Raw genomic sequence first — 21,521 nt, 5'->3', positions numbered from 1 at the left:
TTCTATGATATACTGCATCCTTTAGGGTCCACGATAGACAGCAGTCCCAGAATGTTACATCAGAATAATGTAGGGAAAGCACACACAAACTTTTGCACACTTGCTATCTTATTGCCGTGCATCACGCTTGTCGTTGCAGTTGCATTGGGAAGGTTGATGGTTTCGCCGATTGTGTGACACTTGAGATTAAGCTGATAGGGCTTTGGTGGGTAGCTTGCCCATGTATAATGGTCTTTGCACAACAAGTTCAGTTTCCTTCACTAAACAAACTTTTTTTTAACCTTGATTAGGATCTCATTTCAAGATGCCTCTTAATTTTTACTGTTTTAAGCTCTAATTTGTCACATTGTGTGTGCTCTTTTTCATGTCTGACTTGATGTGAAGCTGTATCTTATATATTCTTTCTGATAACGGCAATGCTTACTTGAAGGTTTTTTTTATATTCTTATCGGTTTTATGCAGAACAATACATGAGGATGCATGTGGTGAAACAGACCCACTTGTAGATGCCTCCTCTGAACTTTTTATTTGCTTTTCCTAGAGCCACCTTTCTATCTTTTTCTGACTAGTAATTTTAAAAAAAAATGAGGGACCATCCACCTCCAGAGCTCAGCATGCTCATGTGTCTCACCAAATATGACATATTTCCAACAGGGAATGCTGTTTATTTGACCATAACATTCTGTCTGTCTCTTTCAAGCTGCCTGTAAAGGTTCATTTGCCGAACAATTGAAAAGTGTGATCTTCAGATGGATCACATAGAGCTACAATTTACAAAGACATGGCTGAAATGTAGTTGCTTAAGTATAACTTAAAGTGGGTTTAGGTGCTCTGGGTGTATAAAAATGAATAAAATCTTACTGAAAAATAATGCCAAGAAAATTAACTCATTGCCGTTTTTCATTAATTAAACGGATCAAAAACCAATGAAATGAGCTTGTTATAGGTTGACAGTGCAGGATGTAGCAGTTAATCAGAGAAATATGTAATTGCAAATTGTGTCACTAACAACTCAACCATCTCTAAAGTAAGCTACAAGGACGTCATGTCCTCACATATGATCTTGATGAAGGAGAACAGTGAGCCGTAGTACATTATTGTATGTTAATTTTTACTGAAGGTTTTAATGGTCACTACTTGTACTTTAATACCATGAAAGGATTTTTTTTTGATGGTGCTGTAATGGGAATGTGGGTTCCATCCATGCAGCCAATGAATGTCCCGAAAGATAAAAGGTGTGGAAGTATTTTTGTCTATTTCTTTTCATTTGTTTTATTATTTGTTAATAAACACAAACCTGCAATTACATGAAATTCCTTTTAAATGTTCATTACAGGCTTGTGCCCAGAAAACACCACAAAGTGTTTTAATGCTAGTACTTTATGGACTGACCGATGTTCAGTGTCCCCTATTGTACAGAAAACTTCCAGTGGAGTGATGCATGCAATTTGCTAATAATTGAGGGTGATCCATGATATCTGACATTTAAAATGTGTGGATTAAGAATGTTGTTTATGTATATATTTTTAAAAAATTGTAATGTTTACGGAGATATTCATTGGGAAATGACAGGATGTCTAATCACACGTTCCTGACAAACAGCTCTACGAATAATTTGGGTTTTAATGTTCACTGGATTCTTGAGGAAAGGAAATGCCATGTTTGGATGATTAACAAGGTTTTATCCTAGGGTTAGCGTTAAGTATACCTGTTTGAAAGCCGTTTAGCTTTAGAGCACAAGTGGCTATAGTAACTGACACCCACTCTCCGAAAAATCTTGAGTTTTAGTGAACTCTGAGTCAATATAACTTAGTTAACTGCTAAACCCGCTTTCTGGAATATGTCCCTTTAATTACTAATCTTGCTCCCGCCTCAGACCTATCTGAGTCCGAGTGTATCTTTGGTTATATATTCTGTAATACAGGTATAGACATGACATGTCAGCGTATAACTACACTGCCTGGCCAAAAAAAAAAAGGTCACACACTCTAATATTTTGTTGGACCACCTTTAGCTTTGATTACGGAATGCATTCGCTGTGGCATAATTTCCACAAGCTTCTGCAATGTTACAACATTTATTTCTGTCCAGCGTTGCATTAATTTTTTCCCCAAGATCTTGTATTGATGATGGGAGATTTGGACCACTGCGCAAAGTCTTCTCCAGCACATCCCAAAGATTCTCAGTGGGGTTCAGGTCTGGACTCTGTGGTGGCCAATGTGTAAAAATGTGCAAAAATTATGTCTCATGCTCCCTGAACCACTCTTTCACAATTTGAGCCTGATAAATCCTGACATTGTCATCTTGGAATATGCCCGTGCCATCAGGGAAGAAAATGGAATAGATGGAATAACCTGGTCGTTCAGTATATTCAGGTAGTCAGCTGACCTCATTCTTTGGGCACATAACGTTGCTGAACCTAGACCTGACCAACTGCAACAACCCCAGATCATAGCACTGCCCCCACAGGCTTGTACGGTAGGCACTAGGCATGATGGGTGCATCACTTCAGCCGCCTCTGTTTTTACCCTGATGCACCCATCACTCTGGAACAGGGTAAATCTGGACTCATCAGATCACATGACCTTCTTCCATTGCTCCAGAGTCCAATCTTTATGCTCCCTAGCAAATTGAAGCCATTGGTTTTCTTAAGGCTACACAGCTGTTTAGTCCCAATCCCTCGAGTTCCCCCTCACATTGTGCATGTGGAAATGCTCTTACTTTCACTATTAAACATATCCCTGAGTTCTACTGTAGTTTTTCTACCATTTGATTTCACCAAACGTTTAAGTGATCGCCGATCAGGGTCATTTGATTTTTTCCGAGCACATTCCTTCCTCGAAGATGATGTTTCCCCACTGTCCTTCCACTTTTTAATAATGCGTTGGACAGTTCTTAACCCAATTTTAGTAGTTTCAGCAATCTCCTTGGATGTTTTCTCTGCTTGATGCATGCCAATAATCTGACCCTTCTGAAACAGATTAACATCTTTTCCACGACCACAACATGTGTCTTTTGACATGATTGTTTAACAAATGAGAAGCTACTCACTGCATCAGTTAGGGTTAAATAACTTGTTGCCAGCTGAAACATAATCACCCATGCAGTAATTATCCAATGGGAGGCTCTTGCCTTTTTGCTTCGTTAAATCCAGGTGGTGTATTACAACCATTAATGTATTTTTAAGTTTTCAACTTCATGCACTTTTTAGGCGCTCCCTTAGATATTCAATGCAGATGAACCTCGCATTTAAGAAATAGCCATATATAGATGTTTATTGGCCGAGAACAAGAAGAAAGAACCTCGAACGTCAGGCAAATAATTCAGTATAAAACTAACTGACCACGGCAGTGGACGGTGTCCAGTACACCAGAGTCTAGTACGGCAATCCCTTCCCCATATTGTTTAATGTTTGCAGATTAAGCAAACATATACAAACACAAAATGAACGTCAGAACAACAAGGGATGCGTCGTCATGTTATTTTCGTCTTTAAAAAGTACGTAAAAATACGTATATGCACGTCAGCGCTTGTAGGTTTATTTCTTCTTCTTCTTCTTTTGTGTCAGTCAAATATAGGATAGAATTTAAAGTTCTATTATTTGTTTTTAAGGCTTTACATGGCTTGGCTCCGAGCTATATCGTTGACCTTCTCTGTGCTTACTCCACTCCATGAGCTCTACGATCCTCTAACCAACTGCTCTTAGCTATTCCATGTTCTCAAATGAGGTTTAAGGGTGACAGGGCCTTTTCTGTAGCTGCCCCAAGACTCTGGAATAGTCTTCCACTTTTCATAAAGGAGTCCCACACAATAGATGCCTTTAAGTCAAATTAAAAAACTTATTTGTTTTCTTTGGCATTTGAGTCTTCTTAATGAATAAGTTTTTAATATTTTTTGGGTTGTCATAGCCATCTTTGTTTTAGTGGTTTTATTTGATTTATATGTTGGTGCGTATGTATGTTATTTTGTATGTATGTTAATGATTTGTTAAATGTTATATGCATAATTGAGTGTTATTTATACTTGATTTTAATGTACAGCACTTTGGTTGACACATGTTGTCTTTTAAATGTGCTATAGAAATAAAGGTGACTTGACTTGACTCTCCCTCAAGCAAATATGGTTTCTCTATGGTTAGTTGTTCAGGTGTTATGGTTATTGTCTAGAGGATGTTTTTGTATGTTGATGTTGCTTTTGTTGAAACAACACTGGATATGGAAAAATGTTTCATGAATTAAGATGATCATTTTAATGAATTTAAGTAATTCAAGTTTGCATACTTTTATAAATATTTACTAATATAATAAATCAAATACATTTTAACCTTCTTTTACTGTGCCTTTTGTTTGTTTGTCAATTCAGTTACGGTTATTAAAACTAATGCATTCTTTAGAACACAATATTAATATTGTCTCAGTGAACATGTTTATTTTTGAAGTGCATTTAAGGGTAAAATGTTTCTTTTTGTGCACTTAACAAAAACAAATTACTACAAACAAATGTCTAAATATATTCTCAGTGCTGGTTTATGTACATTTTTTAAGGTAAAATTCAATATTTCAACAAACAAATTATGCAGAGACGCAGTGAACTCCATTACAGCGGCGCTTTGTTTACCCTGCTAAATGAAACCGGAAATACGTCATCGGGCTCTGTGAAAAGGGTGAATTGGCGGTTTGTAGGTTTATTTACGGTTGAAGTAATAGTAAATATTGAATTCCGAAAATTACAATATGATCCGTTATTCAATTTATGTCTGTTATTTGATTTTTTGATCTTGAAACAGAAACACGTTCCCGTTTTTAATGTTAGTGTTTGAAATGAAAACGAACGACCAAGGTACCCGGACCCATCTGACGAATAAGCGAAATGAACGTTCTCACGTGGTTCGTTGTGACGCATTTTGATACTCTTGGATGTTCCTATGTGAAAAGTGTAGAACTCGTTAAAACAACAGAACTAAGTGGAAAAATTAATTAGTTATAGATGCGAAAACGCCTATAGATTATAGGGCGTTTTCGTAGTTATCCTATTCGGAGGTCTCTAAATGCGGGTTTGGAACTTTAGTCGAACGCGGCATATTTTTGAACCTGTTTGTCCCTCATAGAACCCAGCTATTGTGTGCCAGGCCTTGCCCTTCTTAACGCGCATGTTAAATCCACACTAAATTTGAGCAGAAAAGGTAGGAGCTTTGAACCTAGCTTTACACTCTTTAAATGCAGATTTATTTCTTACGATATATATATATATATATGTATATACATACATACATACACATTCGAATTGGTTAGGTTGGGGCTAACGAGCTAGCTAATTTGCTCCGTTTGGAACGGCAGTAAGAAGTAAAAATTATGTCGTCTGTGGGTATATGACCCAGTTAGTATAAACTTCTGAATTCCACATATAAACCTTAATTAATCATTATGTTTGCATGGGATGTTGCGACACGAATGGCTGAATATACTGCATACCCCGATATACAAATTTACCCCTATGGCGCATGAATTATGATAGCCTGAGTCAGGATTTTTTTTCCTATGTGTTTTTATTTTTAGCAAGGCATGAAAAAAGCAATTATAATTATTTTATGTTTTATATTTTTTCAACAAACATTTTTTCATGAAGTTATTTATACGTCCACTCTAGTGAACTGCATGCATCACTGAAATTTGAACCTAAAGCAACATGTATTCAACAGACTAATAAATAATTTGGAAAATATGAATATCTACATGCTCTAAAAGTTTGCGAAGTACCCAGGGCACACGGCCACACAGCACTGCATACAGATACATACAGTATACACCACTGGACGTATATACAGTATACAACAATACGTGAGTACACCAGTGATGGCATAGTTACCTTGAAAAAGTAATCTGATTACTGATTACTCCTTTAAAAAGTAACTTAGTTACTTTATGGATTACTTGATTTTAAAAGTAACTAAGTTAGATTACAAGTTACTTTATTAGTTATATAATGCGGAATATTTCAAAGATATTCCTTTGCAATACTTTATCATTTGGCTGCCAACTTGTGTGTACTGATGAGACTCAATTGAATCCCAGAACATGCTAGTGTGAATGCATGGAAAACAAATTTAAATTTTCTTTCAAGAATATGATACAGACTGACCAACACTATTACGCTAAATCAGCATTGAAAATTGACTTTACTTTTAATAGCCTTCTACAATGCTGGAGCTTCTTAAAACGGAAGATTTTCTTTTAAATAGAAGTGTTATTTACCTGCTATTAAATTGTTTTCCAACAAAATCCGCCCAATTTGGCGGATAATCGCCCAATCTGGCAACACTGGAATGCGCAGAGCCAGCTGGCGCTTTTACTTGTAGCGTGCCACGAATACTACTAAATAGTACTACTTCTGTAATTGTGTTGGTGGTTGACATTTATGTTGAGTGTATTACTGCACTGTTTTGGTGAAGAACTACTCATCTGAGGTGCGCTGCTCCTGCGTGCAGAAATGCTTCCGCAAAAAAATTGCCGGCAGAGGGGTGGCCGAAGATTACTTTATGGTGGCCATGGCAACCACTGGCCACCCCCTGGCTCCGCCCCTGCCAAGAAGAAAGCAAAAATATCTTTTCACTAAGGAAAATGACAAAAATAGTAACGCACAGTAATTTGGATAAGTAACTTTAATCTGATTACTGGATTGGAAATAGTAACGCGTTAGATTACTCGTTACTGAAAAATGTGGTCAGATTAGAGTAACGTGTTACAGACCATCAGTGGAGTACACCCTTGTTGAGTATTACTTAAATGTCAAATGATTCAAAATTGTACCACCTTACAGTAATTGCATTACTTCTAAGTTGAACAGTAGGGTATTTGCTTTTACGTAAAATGAAAAACTAACGGTTTAGATTTACTATATTAAAAATACAGGCCCCACAGTGGGAACTCAATACAACAAATGTCAGTACACCTTTCATTACTAAGATGTAAATTTTTAATATTTAGTGTGTCTACCTTTAATTTTAATGATGGACTCAATTAAAATGAGTTTTGTTCTGGATGCCATCCATAGAGGTTGATGTTATGCAATGCCCTTCCCACTTTCTGAGCTGTCACAGAAACTCCTATATGTATTTAATCCTCTATGTATTTACATTTGTTGTATTGATTATCTACTTGAAGCCTGTATTTTCAACATAGTCTTTCTAAAGTATTTATTTTGGTTGTTTATATGAGGAAATACTCTACTTGTCAACTTAGAAGCAATGCAATTATTAAGAGGTGATACTAGAGATGTACCGATCGGGGTTTTTGGCACCGATTCCGATCTCCGATCTCCTTTCAGGGACATCGGCCGATAGCCGATTCCGATCGGCTAAATTTATTTTATTTAGTTTAGTAAATAAAATAAATAAACTTAAAAAGAGCCTCACAGTGAAGATAAAACGGAGCAGCGCGTGTGTGTGTGTGTGCCTTTAGAAGAGACGCTTTGTTCACAGTATCGCTATAAGTGATTAATTGATTCACGAGTCGATTCATTTTTCGCGAAGCGTAAGTTTCTCTTCTCAGTTATCTCTCCGTGTTTACTGTTATTAATTAAATGTCGTGGTTTTAAATAAACACCAGCTACTACAGAACATTCTGTGTGACTCTCTTACATTAAAAAGCTTAATTAAAAAGCTTAATTAATCTACTCGCTCCGTCTAAGGAGCTAAAAGTTCAGCAGATGATCCTGAACTAACGAATTTGCTAATGAATAAACTTTTGCCTCGGATTGGCTCTGTAACGTCTTCTGTTCTCATCTAGTACATCACAAGTAAGAACCGCTTACGATTTACCAAAGTGAACCACGAGTTTATATAACGTGCTGATGGAATCGACTCAGATGTGACCGGATTGAATTATCTTTTTAAAGTAAATATTACAATCAGCAAAATTACATCGTATGTATGATGCACAACGTTAATGATGTTATTTTAGGTCATGAAGAGCTTTCACTGTGGTTTCTGTACGATGGTTGATGAATGGTGATGTGATGGTTGGCGCTTCGTAGCTCAAAGTCTGGATCAATCCACTGAGCTGTTAACTTAACATGGTCTTTATATATCACACGATCGGATCGGCTACTTTTAGGAAATATCGGCCGATAGCATATTTTGATTAAAAATCGGCCGATACCGATTCATAGCCGATCGATCGTCCCATCTCTAGGTGATACAATTATGAATTATTTGCCATTTAAGTGATATTGCACAGGGGTGTACTTGCATGTAGATAAACTGACTGACAACAAGAAGTCACTAAAAATAAAGTATTTTCAAAACAGCCAAGCTGAAGGAATATTAAGACTGGATAGGAATAGTATGGCTGAAATATAGCTGCAGATGCATTATGTCCAGTTTAGTGGACACATGGTTATTCAGAAGTTACTTCTTATGTGAAATCAATATTTGAACAATAAAACAATTATATTATTCCTTAAATGTTACATTATGTCGTAATATTTTTTTTTAACCTGCAAGGACCTTTTAGATTAGAAAGATTGGCGAGATATTCCTGCCATGTGACACTTGTTTGGCATTTCATCGACCATTTTAGTTTAAATGAATTCTAGTTGCAGTAACAACTACTGACCACTGGGTAGAACCCTATAAAATGATGCTGAAATGTCCACTGTAAAGGTTGATAATATGCATGGAAACGTGCTTGTAAAAAAAAAAAAAAAAAAAAAAAAAAAGCTTTTGAATAGCTGTCCATTGTAGTGACCAGTATGCATCACAGGGTTAAAGTAAATTAGCTAGTTATTACGTATTAAACTTGCTAGTGCTTTTTCCACTTAAATTTAACTGAATTTTCAGATATTGTAAACCACATGATGTGATACATTAGTTTTAGAGAGGTTCATTGCATCCAACTAAGTATTAACATATTTATGTTTGTTTGATTCAGCTTTTAGCAGTTATTGTAATAATATTATGTTGCTATCTTTGCCCTAGTGAGTCCTGTCGTCAAGCTAAGCCTTACTTTAACATTAAGCTAAATGAAAGAAAACAAAGAGAATGCCACTCCTGGTATCTGCACGAGCACGCTGGACCACATAAAGCCTTGTTGGTACTGGGATAAGAAGGACCTGGCGCATACTCCATCTCAGTCCGAAGGGCTTGATCCGGCCACCGAGGCTCGATACCGCAGAGAAGGGGCCAGGTTTATTTTCGATGTAGGAACTCGATTGGGACTGTATCCTTTCACATTAACGACGTTTTACCTTACTTTGTGTGTAACCCTATTTCATTAGATGCAGTTGACCTTAAACTGTTTTATTTGGGAATATTTCTCATTGTTTTGTTTCCTGACATGTTTCTTATTAGACACTATGATACCTTGGCAACTGGGATTACCTATTTCCACCGCTTCTACATGTTTCACTCTTTTAAGCAATTTCCAAGATACGTAAGTATAACTGGTTTAAATAATACATACAGTTAGGGCCAGAAATATTTGGACAGTGACACAAGTTTTGGCATTTTAGCTGTTTACCAAAATATATAAGATACAGTTATATGTTCTAAAATATGTTCTAGAATATGTTCTGCATATGGTCTTAAAGTGCAGACTCTCAGCTTTAATTTGATGGTATTCACATCCTAATTGGGGGAAGGGTTTAGGAATTACAGCTCTATTTTGTAGCTGCCTCTTTTTCAAGGCACCAAAGGTAATTGGACAATTATCTCAAAAGCTATTTCATGGGCTGCATGGGCTATTCCCTCGTTAATCCATCATCAATTAAGCAGGTAAAAGGTCTGAAGTTGATTCCAGGTGTGGCATTTGCATTTGGAAGCTGTTGCTCTGAACCCACAACATGCGGTCAAAAGAGATCTCATTGGAATTAAATCAGACCATTGTTAGGCTGAAAAAAACAAGAAATCTATCAGAGAGATAGTGGAAATGTTAGGAGTGGCCAAATCAACAGTTTGGTACATTCTGGGGGGAAAAAGCGCGCACTGCACACAAGTCTGTGCCTTCACAGAAGGCTTTGTTCTGCTAATGAGCTTTAGGCTAATGTTAAATAATGGGTTTGTTTTTGACACTTGCACACTGAAAATAACACACATATAATATAAAAATTAAATTAAAAAACAGTTAAATGCAATAAAAACTGCTCCTTACCTTTACTTCTTTATTGTTACCTTATGCCTAATCATGGAGATGCTTGATCTTGGAATACCGTATTCCATTCAGTAAAGCCACATTCACATGAGAAGTGGCAAAATAGCTTTTACACTGGCTGAGCCGTTATTTCCTATGGAGTGTGGCGGTGCACAAAGCTTACCGGGACACATTGTACTAAAACAACGAGTGAGGAATTTCATTAGTGGAGAGACTTTATGAGCAGTAATAATTAAGAGGTTTAGTGTTCTTACAATTTCTCAGCACCCTGAGCTATAGCAAAAGTTTAAAAGTGAAAGAGGAGGAAAGTTTAGCTAAACACTGATACATGTGTATGCTTTCAGAGTGAATATGACGGTTATTCCACACAAATGCATATTTGCACCTTGAAGACGTTTTACCGCTTAAGCCAAGCGCTGAACAAAACGGCAGTCGCACACACAGAGTTTAAGGTAAACGCCAAGTTTTAGAGTACAGAATTCTCGGTGAAAGCCGTCGAGTTTTAAAGATTTCAAGTTTAGGGGACGTCAAGTTGCAAGGTACCAATGTATATTCCTCCTCGCACAAAGGAGCAGATACCGGTCCTGCTGCTGGGTTAATGCCCTTCTGCAGCCCTGTCCTGCTCTCCCTGTGTAATGGCCTGTGTCCTGGTATGTCTTCCATGCTTTTGAGACTGCTGGGAGACACAGCACCTTCTTGCGACAACACGTATGGGTGTGCCATCCTGGAGGAGTTGGACTACCTTTTTTTGAGCAGTGTACTTTAGCAATACTTGAGCAGGTTATCGTGCCATACAGCAGGCAAGCCCCCCCCCCCCCCCATCTCTATTTTTAGGACAGGACCTCAAAAAGATACAAGTTCAGATGCAAAAAGACATTGGGTATTTGCCAGGTTTATGTTAGCCAGTGCATGCCCAGATATTTATTGGTGATTGCATCATTAATAAATTATGCTTTATCAGTGAGAGACAGTTTAATAGCTTTCATTTATGTTGTTTATCCTAACTATTTTTCTGTTTGCAATAATTTTTGTCTTTGGCTGAAGTCATTAACAAGTAGTTACTCTGTGTTTATGATGGGATAATGGTAAAGGTTTCAGTGGTTTATCCTGCTGTATAAGTAAATTGGTTAAGGGCATTGTACTTTTTATTTTATTTACAGTAACTATTACAGAATCCAGATCAGTGACAGTTGAGCACTGTAAGTGTGATGACATGTATGTTAGCACCACAACAATTATGTTACTAGCAAGCAGAAGAGTAACTATTCCAATAAAGAATATAGCTGGTATTTCAGACACCTGCAGAAATATGGCCAAAGCACTCAGTGGAAAACTGCAGTGCTTAGGGTGTCTGCAGATCCTACATTAGTTCTATGGCTTTTGCTGTGCACACGATAAGAGGGTGTGCTTACTATACAACCACATTGTTTTAGTGTTTTTATTTTGCCCCTTTAAACGATTTTTTGTTTGTTTTTAAGTTAGATTGTACAGATTAAATGTCACATTAAAGTATGTAAATTCATTTTGGTCTGTTTTTTTTTTTACAATTTAAAAATTTTTAAACAGGGGTGTGTGGACCTTTTTTTTTTATAGCCACTGTAAATGAAATGTGTAAATTTGAAAGCTGAAATGTGTAAATGTGTAAATTTGAAAGCTGACTAAATTGCTTGACCTGTGTGTATTCATATGTAATACCTGTCCCAAATTATAACTATTCTGCATGTAGTATTTACTGTGCAGTTCTTGCAGTCCTGTTCTGAAATGTATGCTCTGTTTTAGCACCCTTGCAATTTGTTGTATAACAATTTATCTAGTATTCATCCATCTGACTAATGACTTAAGTTATACTAAAAAGTGCATGGGGGATCTTGCTTCTATTAAAATGCGGGGTTGCTTTCAATGTTCATTGTAAAGCACTATACAAATGAATTTGATTTGACTTAAACCTGCCCACTTTTTGCAAAGCACTCGTGCTAGCATGAAGCTACCACAATCATAACTGTCAAGTAGATGTTTTGAGTTTAAATGTGACACTTTGTTTTCAAAGCAAACTTTTAAGGTCAGTTAACAGTTAGCTTTGTTTTAAGATTGTTTTAAGTTTGGAAGGCCCTTGTGTGTTCCAGTATGACATGCCTAAAGCAAGATACATAAAAACATTGACTAAATTGTTGTTAAGAAACTCCAGTGGCCTGCAAAGAGCCATGTCCTAAACCCTCTGAGCCTTTTCGGATTTAGTGTTGAATGCCTTTTTGACCTAATGGGCACAAATTCCCACCTTTTAATATTGTGAAAAGCTTTTTTTAAAGTAATGGAGGCTGTTGTAGCTGCAAAGGAGGGGTCAAATCCATATGAATGCTCATGGTTTTGGAATATAATTTTCAACAGGCACATGGGAGATGTCCACAAACTTTTGGCTGGGTGTATGTTAAAAACACTTGTACAGGTGGGCTTACCATAAAAAGAAATGCATAAAATGCAGTTTTACACATAAGCACATAATTTCTGTAGTGGATAAGAAAACAAAAGATTTGCAATGACTGGATTATTTAATTTGATTTACTTAATTTGCCCTTTTTATTTTCTAGGTTACTGGGGCATGTTGCCTTTTCTTGGCTGGGAAAGTTGAGGAGACTCCAAAGAAGTGTAAAGACATTATCAAAACAGCTCGAAGCCTGCTTAATGATGTGCAGTTTGCCCAGTTTGGGGATGATCCAAAGGTAAGTATTTGGGCAGTGGTTTAATTGTAGCTCTTCAAAGCAAAACATTTTCATAAAACCATGGAAATTTGCCTATTGTATTACCACAAAGTGGTAATTGACAAATGTAATAGCTGTAATGCTTGCATATTCTGTTAAGTCCATGATTTATAGACATTATTACATGCATATCGTTGATAGGCCCTTAAGGCCCTGCAAAATAGCTGTCTTCACTTTATGCTTGTTATCAGAGCTAAACTAATTACTAGCCTGGGAGAAGCAGGTTATTGATTGTGGAATATCCAGAAGGAAAGAAATTAAATGAACTGACTTGTTGCAATGGTAGCACCCTGTTACATTACCATGCTTAAATTTAGTAAGCTCTTTAGAACAACCCATTTTTTCACAAATGTCTGTTTACAGACTCCATGGCTAAGTGATTGAATTCAGGTGTTTCATTCAGTCCCATTGCAGGTGTATAAAATCAATGGCTGTGTCCGAAATCACATACTTAAACAGTACGTACTAAATTGGAGGCAGTGCGCACTGCTTGGCCAGTAAAGTATGCTTTTTGAGTACGTAAGTGTGCAGTATGTACGCAACCTCAGACGTACTACGTCTGCCATCTTACCAACGTCACGTGATGCATGACGTAGCATCGCCAGTTATAACTTTTAAAATTGTACAAAAGTAATTCTGTTGTTCTCCACAAAGCTACTCATAATGTTATTCAGGGTTGTACTTAATCATAACATTTTAATGTTTGTCTTACTCCGCTTTTTGCTATCTTTCTTATTTGCTATGATTGCCTTTGCAGATCCAGTTTCATTATGGGATAGATTATTGGCTGCCCAGGCAGTAGTACTTTTCGCATACTGATTTGTTACTACGTATTTGGACATACTAACTTCTTTTATGTACTGCTTTCGCATACTGTTCAGTATGTTAGTATGCGATTTCGGATGCAGCCAATGATTTAGAAGTGTGTCCAAATACTTATAGTACCGTATGGTTTGTGTGTGTACATTTTACACACATTTTACCAAGGTTTTATTGGCCATTCATATTTATTTTTGGTCTCTTTGTTAAGATACAAATGGAAAATACAGGAATTATGTACACCAAATAAAAAAATTAAACTAAAAGACTGCTATAGGCAAAAATCAGTCTATAGGCAATCCTTTTTTGTGAATGAATAGAGTTAGGAAGTTTTCTGAAGTAATCTTTTGGTATATTATACCAGGCTTCTTCTAGCACTTCCCAGAGTTCTTCTTTAGATTTAGACTATCTTTGATTTTTTTCTTTGTGTAGGTGATTCAATACTGCCTCTTTATTATTCTGGTCTGGACTCTGTGAAGTCTAGTCTATGACTGTCAGTGTTTTCAGCTTTTTTTTTCTTCAGATATTGTTTCACTGCATTAGCAATGTGCTTGAGAAAATAAAACCATTCCCAGTCAGGCACTTTCCAGAAGGATGGCATGATGAATTAAAACTAGGGCTGTCAAACGATTAAAATTTTTAATCGTCATTAATCTCAGAATTTCATATAGTTAATCGCATTTTATTTTATTTTTTTTAAAAGAAGGTGGTTTTAATGTTATGGCTGATTGGTGTACATACACTAACATACACAAAAACTCATTCACAATCAACACAGTCTTGTTCCCTGGGTTCTGACAACTCATACTAGTGACTATATTACTTGCATCTTTGCACAATATTGCATTGTTTTTGCACCTTATTCTCACCTTATTCTACCTGCTGCTATATAAACCCTACGCTGCTAACTGGATATCAGAATACATTTTTATTAGGGCTGTCAAAGTTAATGCGATAATAATAACGCGTTCCAGTGTTGCCAGATTGGGCGGTTATCTGCCAAATTGGGTGGATTTTGTAGGAAAATATTCAGTTTTAAGAAGCACCAGCATTGTAGAAGGCTATTAAAAGTAATGTCAATTTTCAATGCTGATTTGGCTTAATAGTGTTGGTCAGTCTGTATCATATTCTTGAAATGATGAAGTATTGCAAAGGAATGTCTTTGAAATTCTTCCTCATAATGTTAAGGTTGCTATATTTTGGTTTTTCACTTGTTAGGGAAAATTAAGAGAGAAAAAAGCTTATTATTATCATGCGTGTGATATACGTATATAATTTACGTGATCTGCGTATCACGTTACCACTGTGTGTTGTACGTCACTGAGCTGATATGTGTATCAGGTGACCAGCGGGTAATGGCGTGTTATGTTTAAGTGTGATGCTCCAAGTTGTGGATTAAGCAATAAAGACAACTCGTTCTCCACATAACTAGTGTCATTTGTATTTCGTGGTTAAGTACAAAACATAACAATGCGGGTCTTCGTGATGTAATTCTACATGGCACTCACTGCCTGTATAGGTAAATTTTTCCTGTATAGAATTTGCGTTAATGGCACTTTTTTTAATCGCATTAAATTGAGATCGCGTTAATGCGTTATTATCGCGTTAACTTCGACAGCCCTAATTAAAACATGTCTACTTTCAGCATTTAGGATCCTATCAATTAAAAGAAATGCAGCCTAAAACAAGGACAGACCCTTCTTCATGTTTCACTGACGGCTGAAAACACTCATTCTTCCATCTCTCTCACTGATCTTTATTCCAATCTTTGTGAGCTTTAGCATTTTTTTTTAGCCTTTTCACCCTGTTATTCCTGATCAAGCTTCTCTGGACTGTTGAAGGTCAACTTTGCATACTGTTTGCTACTTCTGCCAGATACTGAGACAGGTCCTTGCTGGACTCAATGTAACCAATGAAGAAACTGAGAAGCTTTTCAGATTTTATCTTTGACCTCTCCTGATTCTTTAAATTTCTTTATAACAACCTGAATGCCACATCTTGAGAATCCAGCTTGTTTATATACATATACATACACCAATCAGTCATAACATTACACCCATTGGGTGTGTTTGAAAAGCTAGGGAGCTCTCTACATAGACAGCATTTTACGTCATCCTATGCGCGCTATTCATCCTATGAGGCTGTTCAAAATCCTAGACGCCTTAATATGCTGTCTAGTTAGGCATCTTAAAATTTCAATGTTATTTTGACTCGAACGAGTGAGCATCGAAAGTGTCCTTAGTGATCAAGGCTATCCCAGCATTCAGTGCGGCAGCTCTTCTCTCACAGAAAAAAAAAAAACATGGCTGGCTGTGCGAAGAAACAAATAGTTATTTTCAAACATAAATAAATTATTATTGATTTTTAACTTGTATAAACTTGCACAAGTGTCATTTATTTGCAAGTTCGTGCTTGTCAGCGAATTTAACCGTTTTTAGTAAACAATGGGAGATGTTAGTTGACATGCTAGCACGCTGTGCCACCCCATCCCATTGGTTTGGAAACCCGATGGAATCGCTGTCTAAGTAGCGCGTTTGAAAAACCTGACTTATAATTCATTGACTTATTGGAATCCTCTTTACTGAGGCTTCTGCCTATGTAGGCAGTAAGACAGCAATGCAGCTCCCTAGGTTTTCGAACACACCCATTGTCCATTTTATCAGCTCCACTTACCGTATAGAAGCGCTGCTGGAGTTTTTAAATACCATGTCCACTCACTGTTCACTCTATTAGACACTCCAAGCTTGTTGGTCCACCTTGTAGATGTAAAGTCAGAGATTGCTCATCTATTGCTGCTGTTTGAGTTGGTCATCTTCTAGACCTTCATCAGTGGTCACAGGACGCTGCCCACGGGGCGCTGTTGGCTGGGTATTTTTGGTTAGTGGACAATTCTCAGTCCAGCAGTGACAGTGAGGTGTTTAAAAACTCCAGAAAACAAGACATGTATTCACTTTTGCCTAAACAATTTTTGTATCCAGACCCTGAACTCTATGTGGAGAGCTCATCAAAACAACAAAAACTACCAGATACCTAGGTCTAACCTTGTCTTAAAAAACTAAAAATCTTTAATATCATAGCTGGCTGTAAATGGGAAGCTAAACTGCCCATACTGATGCTCATATATAGGACACTAATCAGAGCACAACCAGACTACAGGTGTTTAATCCCATCATCCAAAGCCTCTACACAGGAGCGCAAGCACCATAACTTGATCTCAGAATAAATCTGGCACTGCAGTACACGGTCAGAACCATGGGCAAAATTTACTCTTGGGCTGAACTTGCTTGGACATCAATGTTGGTAGTAGTGTTAAATGTTTTCCCCTTATAAAGTATTTGCCATTTGTACATCTCATTTGTAATTGTTTTTGAAATCTTTTTGACTCCTTTTTCAGACTCGTATGCATCTACAACCCTTGTTCTGAAGGCCTCAGTGGGCTCATGGATCTTGCCATGGTGATACCACTCACTTAAACAATCAAGAGCAAACCAAATTTAATGTCTGTGGTTAAAATAAGACGAGCGTCTCCAAAATCTCTTCTAACTATGTTATCCTTTTACAGCTGATTTGGTGCACTCAATAGTAATTTTAGGCAATTTAAGTAATTATAAATGTGGTGGATGTCCTAACTCATTTCAATTAATTAATTACGTTTTACAAATTAATTTTAAAAGACATTTCATTTTTCATATAGGTCATATCTATCTCAGTATAGTTGGAAGTTCAAAACAAATGTTATGAAAAGGTTTTCATGTGGGCTTCTAATTTGTTCAAATGCCTGTTTGAACTGACAAGTAAGTCAGTCAACTGAATCATTCTTTTAGGAATAAGGTTTTTTTTTTATTTTGCAGAGCAACTGCTAATAATAGTGCTGTAAATAATGTCTGAAATATACTTGGTTTACTGTTTTTATAATGTTTAAAACAGGAAGAAGTTATGGTTTTAGAGAGAATATTGCTGCAGACAATCAAGTTTGATCTGCAAGTGGAGCATCCATATCAGTTTCTCTTGCGCTATGCAAAACAGCTAAAAGGTATGGTGAATTTTTTTTTTTTTTAAAGGTGTTTAAATGTATGGTGTTGCTGTAATGAGTTCACATTAACCTACATTGCAGGTGACAAGAATAAAGTACAAAAATTAGTGCAGATGGCCTGGACCTTTGTGAATGACAGGTAAGCATTTATCATCTTGCACACTAGTTAAGTAAATACTTATGCTTATGAAAGTAAAAAAAAAAAAAAAAAAAAAAAAGTTACAGTGTATCACAAAACTGAGTACACCCCTCACATTTCTGCAAATATTTTATTATATCTTTTCATGGGACAACACTATAGAAATAAAACTTGGATATAACTTAGAGTAGTCAGTGTACAACTTGTATAGCAGTGTAGATTTCAATTTCAATATTTTGTGTGACCACCATTATTATCCAGCACTGCCTTAACCCTCCTGGGCATGGAATTCACCAGAGCTGCACAGGTTGCTACTGGAATCCTCTTCCACTCCTCCATGATGACATCACAGAGCTGGTGGATGTTAGACACCTTGAACTCCTCCACCTTCCACTTGAGGATGCGCCACAGGTGCTCAATTGGGTTTAGTCCATCACCTTTACCTTCAGCTTCCTCAGCAAGGCAGTTGTCATCTTGGAGGTTGTGTTTGGGGTCGTTATCCTGTTGGAAAACTGCCATGAGGCCCAGTTTTCGAAGGGAGGGGATCATGCTCTGTTTCAGAATGTCACAGTACATGTTGGAATTCATGTTTCCCTCAATGAACTGCAGCTCCCCAGTGCCAGCAACACTCATGCAGCCCTAGACCATGATGCTACCACCACCATGCTTGACTGTAGGCAAGATACAGTTGTCTTGGTACTTCTCACCAGGGCGCCGCCACACATGCTGGACACCATCTGAGCCAAACAAGTTTATCTTGGTCTCGTCAGACCACAGGGCATTCCAGTAATCCATGTTCTTGGACTGCTTGTCTTCAGCAAACTGTTTGCTGGCTTTCTTGTGCGTCAGCTTCCTTCTGGGATGACGACCATGCAGACCGAGTTGATGCAGTGTGCGGCGTATGGTCTGAGCACTGACAGGCTGACCTCCCACGTCTTCAACCTCTGCAGCAATGCTGGCAGCACTCATGTGTCTATTTTTTAAAGCCAACCTCTGGATATGACGCCGAACACGTGGACTCAACTTCTTTGGTCGACCCTGGCGAAGCCTGTTCCGAGTGGAACCTGTCCTGGAAAACCGCTGTATGGCCTTGGCCACCATGCTGTAGCTCAGTTTCAGGGTGTTAGCAATCTTCTTATAGCCCAGGCCATCTTTGTGGAGAGCAACAATTCTATTTCTCACATCCTCAGAGAGTTCTTTGCCATGAGGTGCCATGTTGAATATCCAGGTGGCCAGTATGAGAGAATTGTACCCAAAACACCAAATTTAACAGCCCTGCTCCCCATTTACACCTGGGACCTTGACACATGACACCAGGGAGGGACAACGACACATTTGGGCACAATTTGGACATGTTCACTGTGGGGTGTACTCACTTATGTTGCCAGCTATTTAGACATTAATGGCTGTGTGTTGAGTTATTTTCAGAAGACAGTAAATCTACACTGCTATACAAGCTGTACACTGACTACTCTAAGTTATATCCAAGTTTCATGTCTATAGTGTTGTCCCATGAAAAGATATAATGAAATATTTGCAGAAATGTGAGGGGTGTACTCACTTTTGTGATACACTGTATTTAGATTCCCTGTCTCAAGTTTCTACAGTCCTACTTTGTGTTTAACTGCCTCACAATGGTTTTTTTACCCTTGTTATTAACATAAATAGTTTTTGCTTACAATTATACAGTCAGACATACAGCAATATGGATTAATTTTAAAGGTGAAAAACATCTGAATAAATAAGAAAGGTATTTACCCACTCATGGTCATACAAAAATCCTGTGTGATGAACTAAATGTTTAAACTGCTGTCCCTAAGACCTTTCAGTTGTTCGTAGTCCTCTGACTTTACTGCATGGACCAGACAAGCCTCTTTTTTATTTTGACATCTTTCAACTGATTAGTCAAACCTGCAGCTTGAAGTCTACTCTTCACAGTAAAAAAATTATTTGCTTACTTTGCCATTGTTAAGCTATTCATGAAGTTCTTGTCCTGTGAGTTGCTCATCACGCAAGCTAACTTTCAGAAAACTGTTTTCTGATACCGTGCCCTGGCACATGTTGGATGATATGTACAGTACCAGTCAAAGGTTTCAAAACACTTACTAATGGAAGGGTTTTCAGAAGGGTGTACAGGGAAAACAAATTTAAAACTATCTTATATTTTAGAATTATTGATAACAGCTTTGGCATTTTCTCAATTAACTTTATAAGGTGTTCACAGTGGATGGCTTTCAAGCTGTTTTAAAGATCCAGTGTGTGCTCAGCTCTTTTTGCCTGCTTTTTCTTGACTCTCCTTGACTCTCCTTGACTTTTCCTTGACTTGTTGACAAATTGCTATCACCCCTAATGTGTGTATGAAATATTAAATTGTAAGTTTTGTAAGAATACATAGGCCTCAAATTGAATATTGAAATCAAATGTTTCAATCATGAGAAACAAACATTGTCCGGTGTGTTCAAACTTTTGGCTGGTACTGTATAAAATTAAAAATGTTGGTCTTAGTTTGAAGTAAAGTTGAATGTGATTTATTTCTGTGTTGTGCACATTTTATTAGGGTATTTAAGTAATTATGTGCTGATATTCTGTGGAACAACTGAAATTTAAAGTATTAGTAATTTGACTTAGTAATTAGTAATACAAGGACTACCAAGTCCTTGTATAAGGAAATGGTCTGTTCCAATCATTTATCATTTAAATAGTTGTCTGATTCACTCCTAGCATAAAAACCAGTATTTTCCTGGTATTATAGCAATTGGTCTTTTTATTCTTAATTCTCGGTGTTTTTATTCTTTGATGTTTTTAGAAGGAAACAGAATTAACTGGAGCCAGGGCTCTAGAGTGCGACCAATTTGGTCGCACATGCGACCTAATTTCTCAATGGTGCGACTAAAAAAAATCTCAGGTCGCACCGGTGCGACCAGCAGTTCAAGGAGAAGAAAGTCTCCGCTACTCTGAAAGTCTCCCTGTGGTACAACAACAGACACACATTAGGCTCATATCATGGTCTAAACCAATCAGAGACAGTGAAGGGCGGGACAATATTGTATCGGTGATATGTGAGCGACATTCAACTCAACCAATCAGAATGCAGCACCGGACGTTCAGTTAGTTTAGTTTTGTATATGAGACTCGCCGGACGGCCAAAGTATAAAAGTTCGGTTTCTGGAGCTAGGCAGTTTAAAGTGTTGTAACGCTTACTGAAGTCCTGACTAAACCGTTACAGTGAAGTCTACCTTGTCGTGTGCTTTTATTCCCACACATTCATCACCACACAGCAAGAGACCCGTAACAGTGGTGAGCCGACCCTCTAGTAGCAATAGGCTAATGCTAGCGGTTAAGTGCGACGATAGCGAAAGTAAAAACACAATAATATTTTCGTTAAGTAAAATATAAAAATAACTAAAAGACAGTGAAGTGTTAGAGTACATGTAATCAAAATACACAGTGAGTGCACCGCAATCGATTTTGGGAATCTGTAAAAGATCCAGTAAAGCCGATAATATAATGCACTTTATTTAAGATTACACTCTTAACACTAGAGCCCCATACACACACACACACACAAAAATATATATATACATACATACATACATGAATAGATATACTCTATTATTATTGTTATAATT

At 37.3% G+C, this 21,521-nt stretch overlaps 1 protein-coding gene across 4 annotated transcripts in view; it reads left to right on the top strand.

The window, feature by feature from the left end:
* The first annotated feature begins 4,871 nt into the window (after window positions 1-4,871).
* Window positions 4,872-21,521, top strand: part of ccnk (cyclin K) — a 29,018-nt gene continuing 12,368 nt past the window's right edge. Inside the window, exons 1-8 of one of the 4 annotated variants that reach the window (XM_063001976.1) lie at window positions 4,872-4,886; window positions 5,108-5,182; window positions 8,975-9,215; window positions 9,347-9,428; window positions 10,490-10,597; window positions 12,731-12,862; window positions 17,648-17,753; window positions 17,835-17,892. In XM_063001976.1, the coding sequence (XP_062858046.1) occupies window positions 9,019-9,215; window positions 9,347-9,428; window positions 10,490-10,597; window positions 12,731-12,862; window positions 17,648-17,753; window positions 17,835-17,892 (683 nt within the window). In that variant the 5' untranslated portion in view covers window positions 4,872-4,886; window positions 5,108-5,182; window positions 8,975-9,018. Of the gene's footprint in view, window positions 4,887-4,942; window positions 5,183-8,147; window positions 9,216-9,346; window positions 9,429-10,489; window positions 10,598-12,730; window positions 12,863-17,647; window positions 17,754-17,834; window positions 17,893-21,521 lie in introns of those variants that run through there. The other 3 variants (XM_063001975.1, XM_063001978.1, XM_063001977.1) reach the window with 3 other exon arrangements.

Source organism: Trichomycterus rosablanca, chromosome 9, assembly GCF_030014385.1.
Source record: "Trichomycterus rosablanca isolate fTriRos1 chromosome 9, fTriRos1.hap1, whole genome shotgun sequence".
Lineage (NCBI taxonomy): Eukaryota > Metazoa > Chordata > Actinopteri > Siluriformes > Trichomycteridae > Trichomycterus > Trichomycterus rosablanca.
Note: the sequence above shows the minus strand (reverse complement) of the source record. Positions and strands in the feature narration are given on the sequence as shown.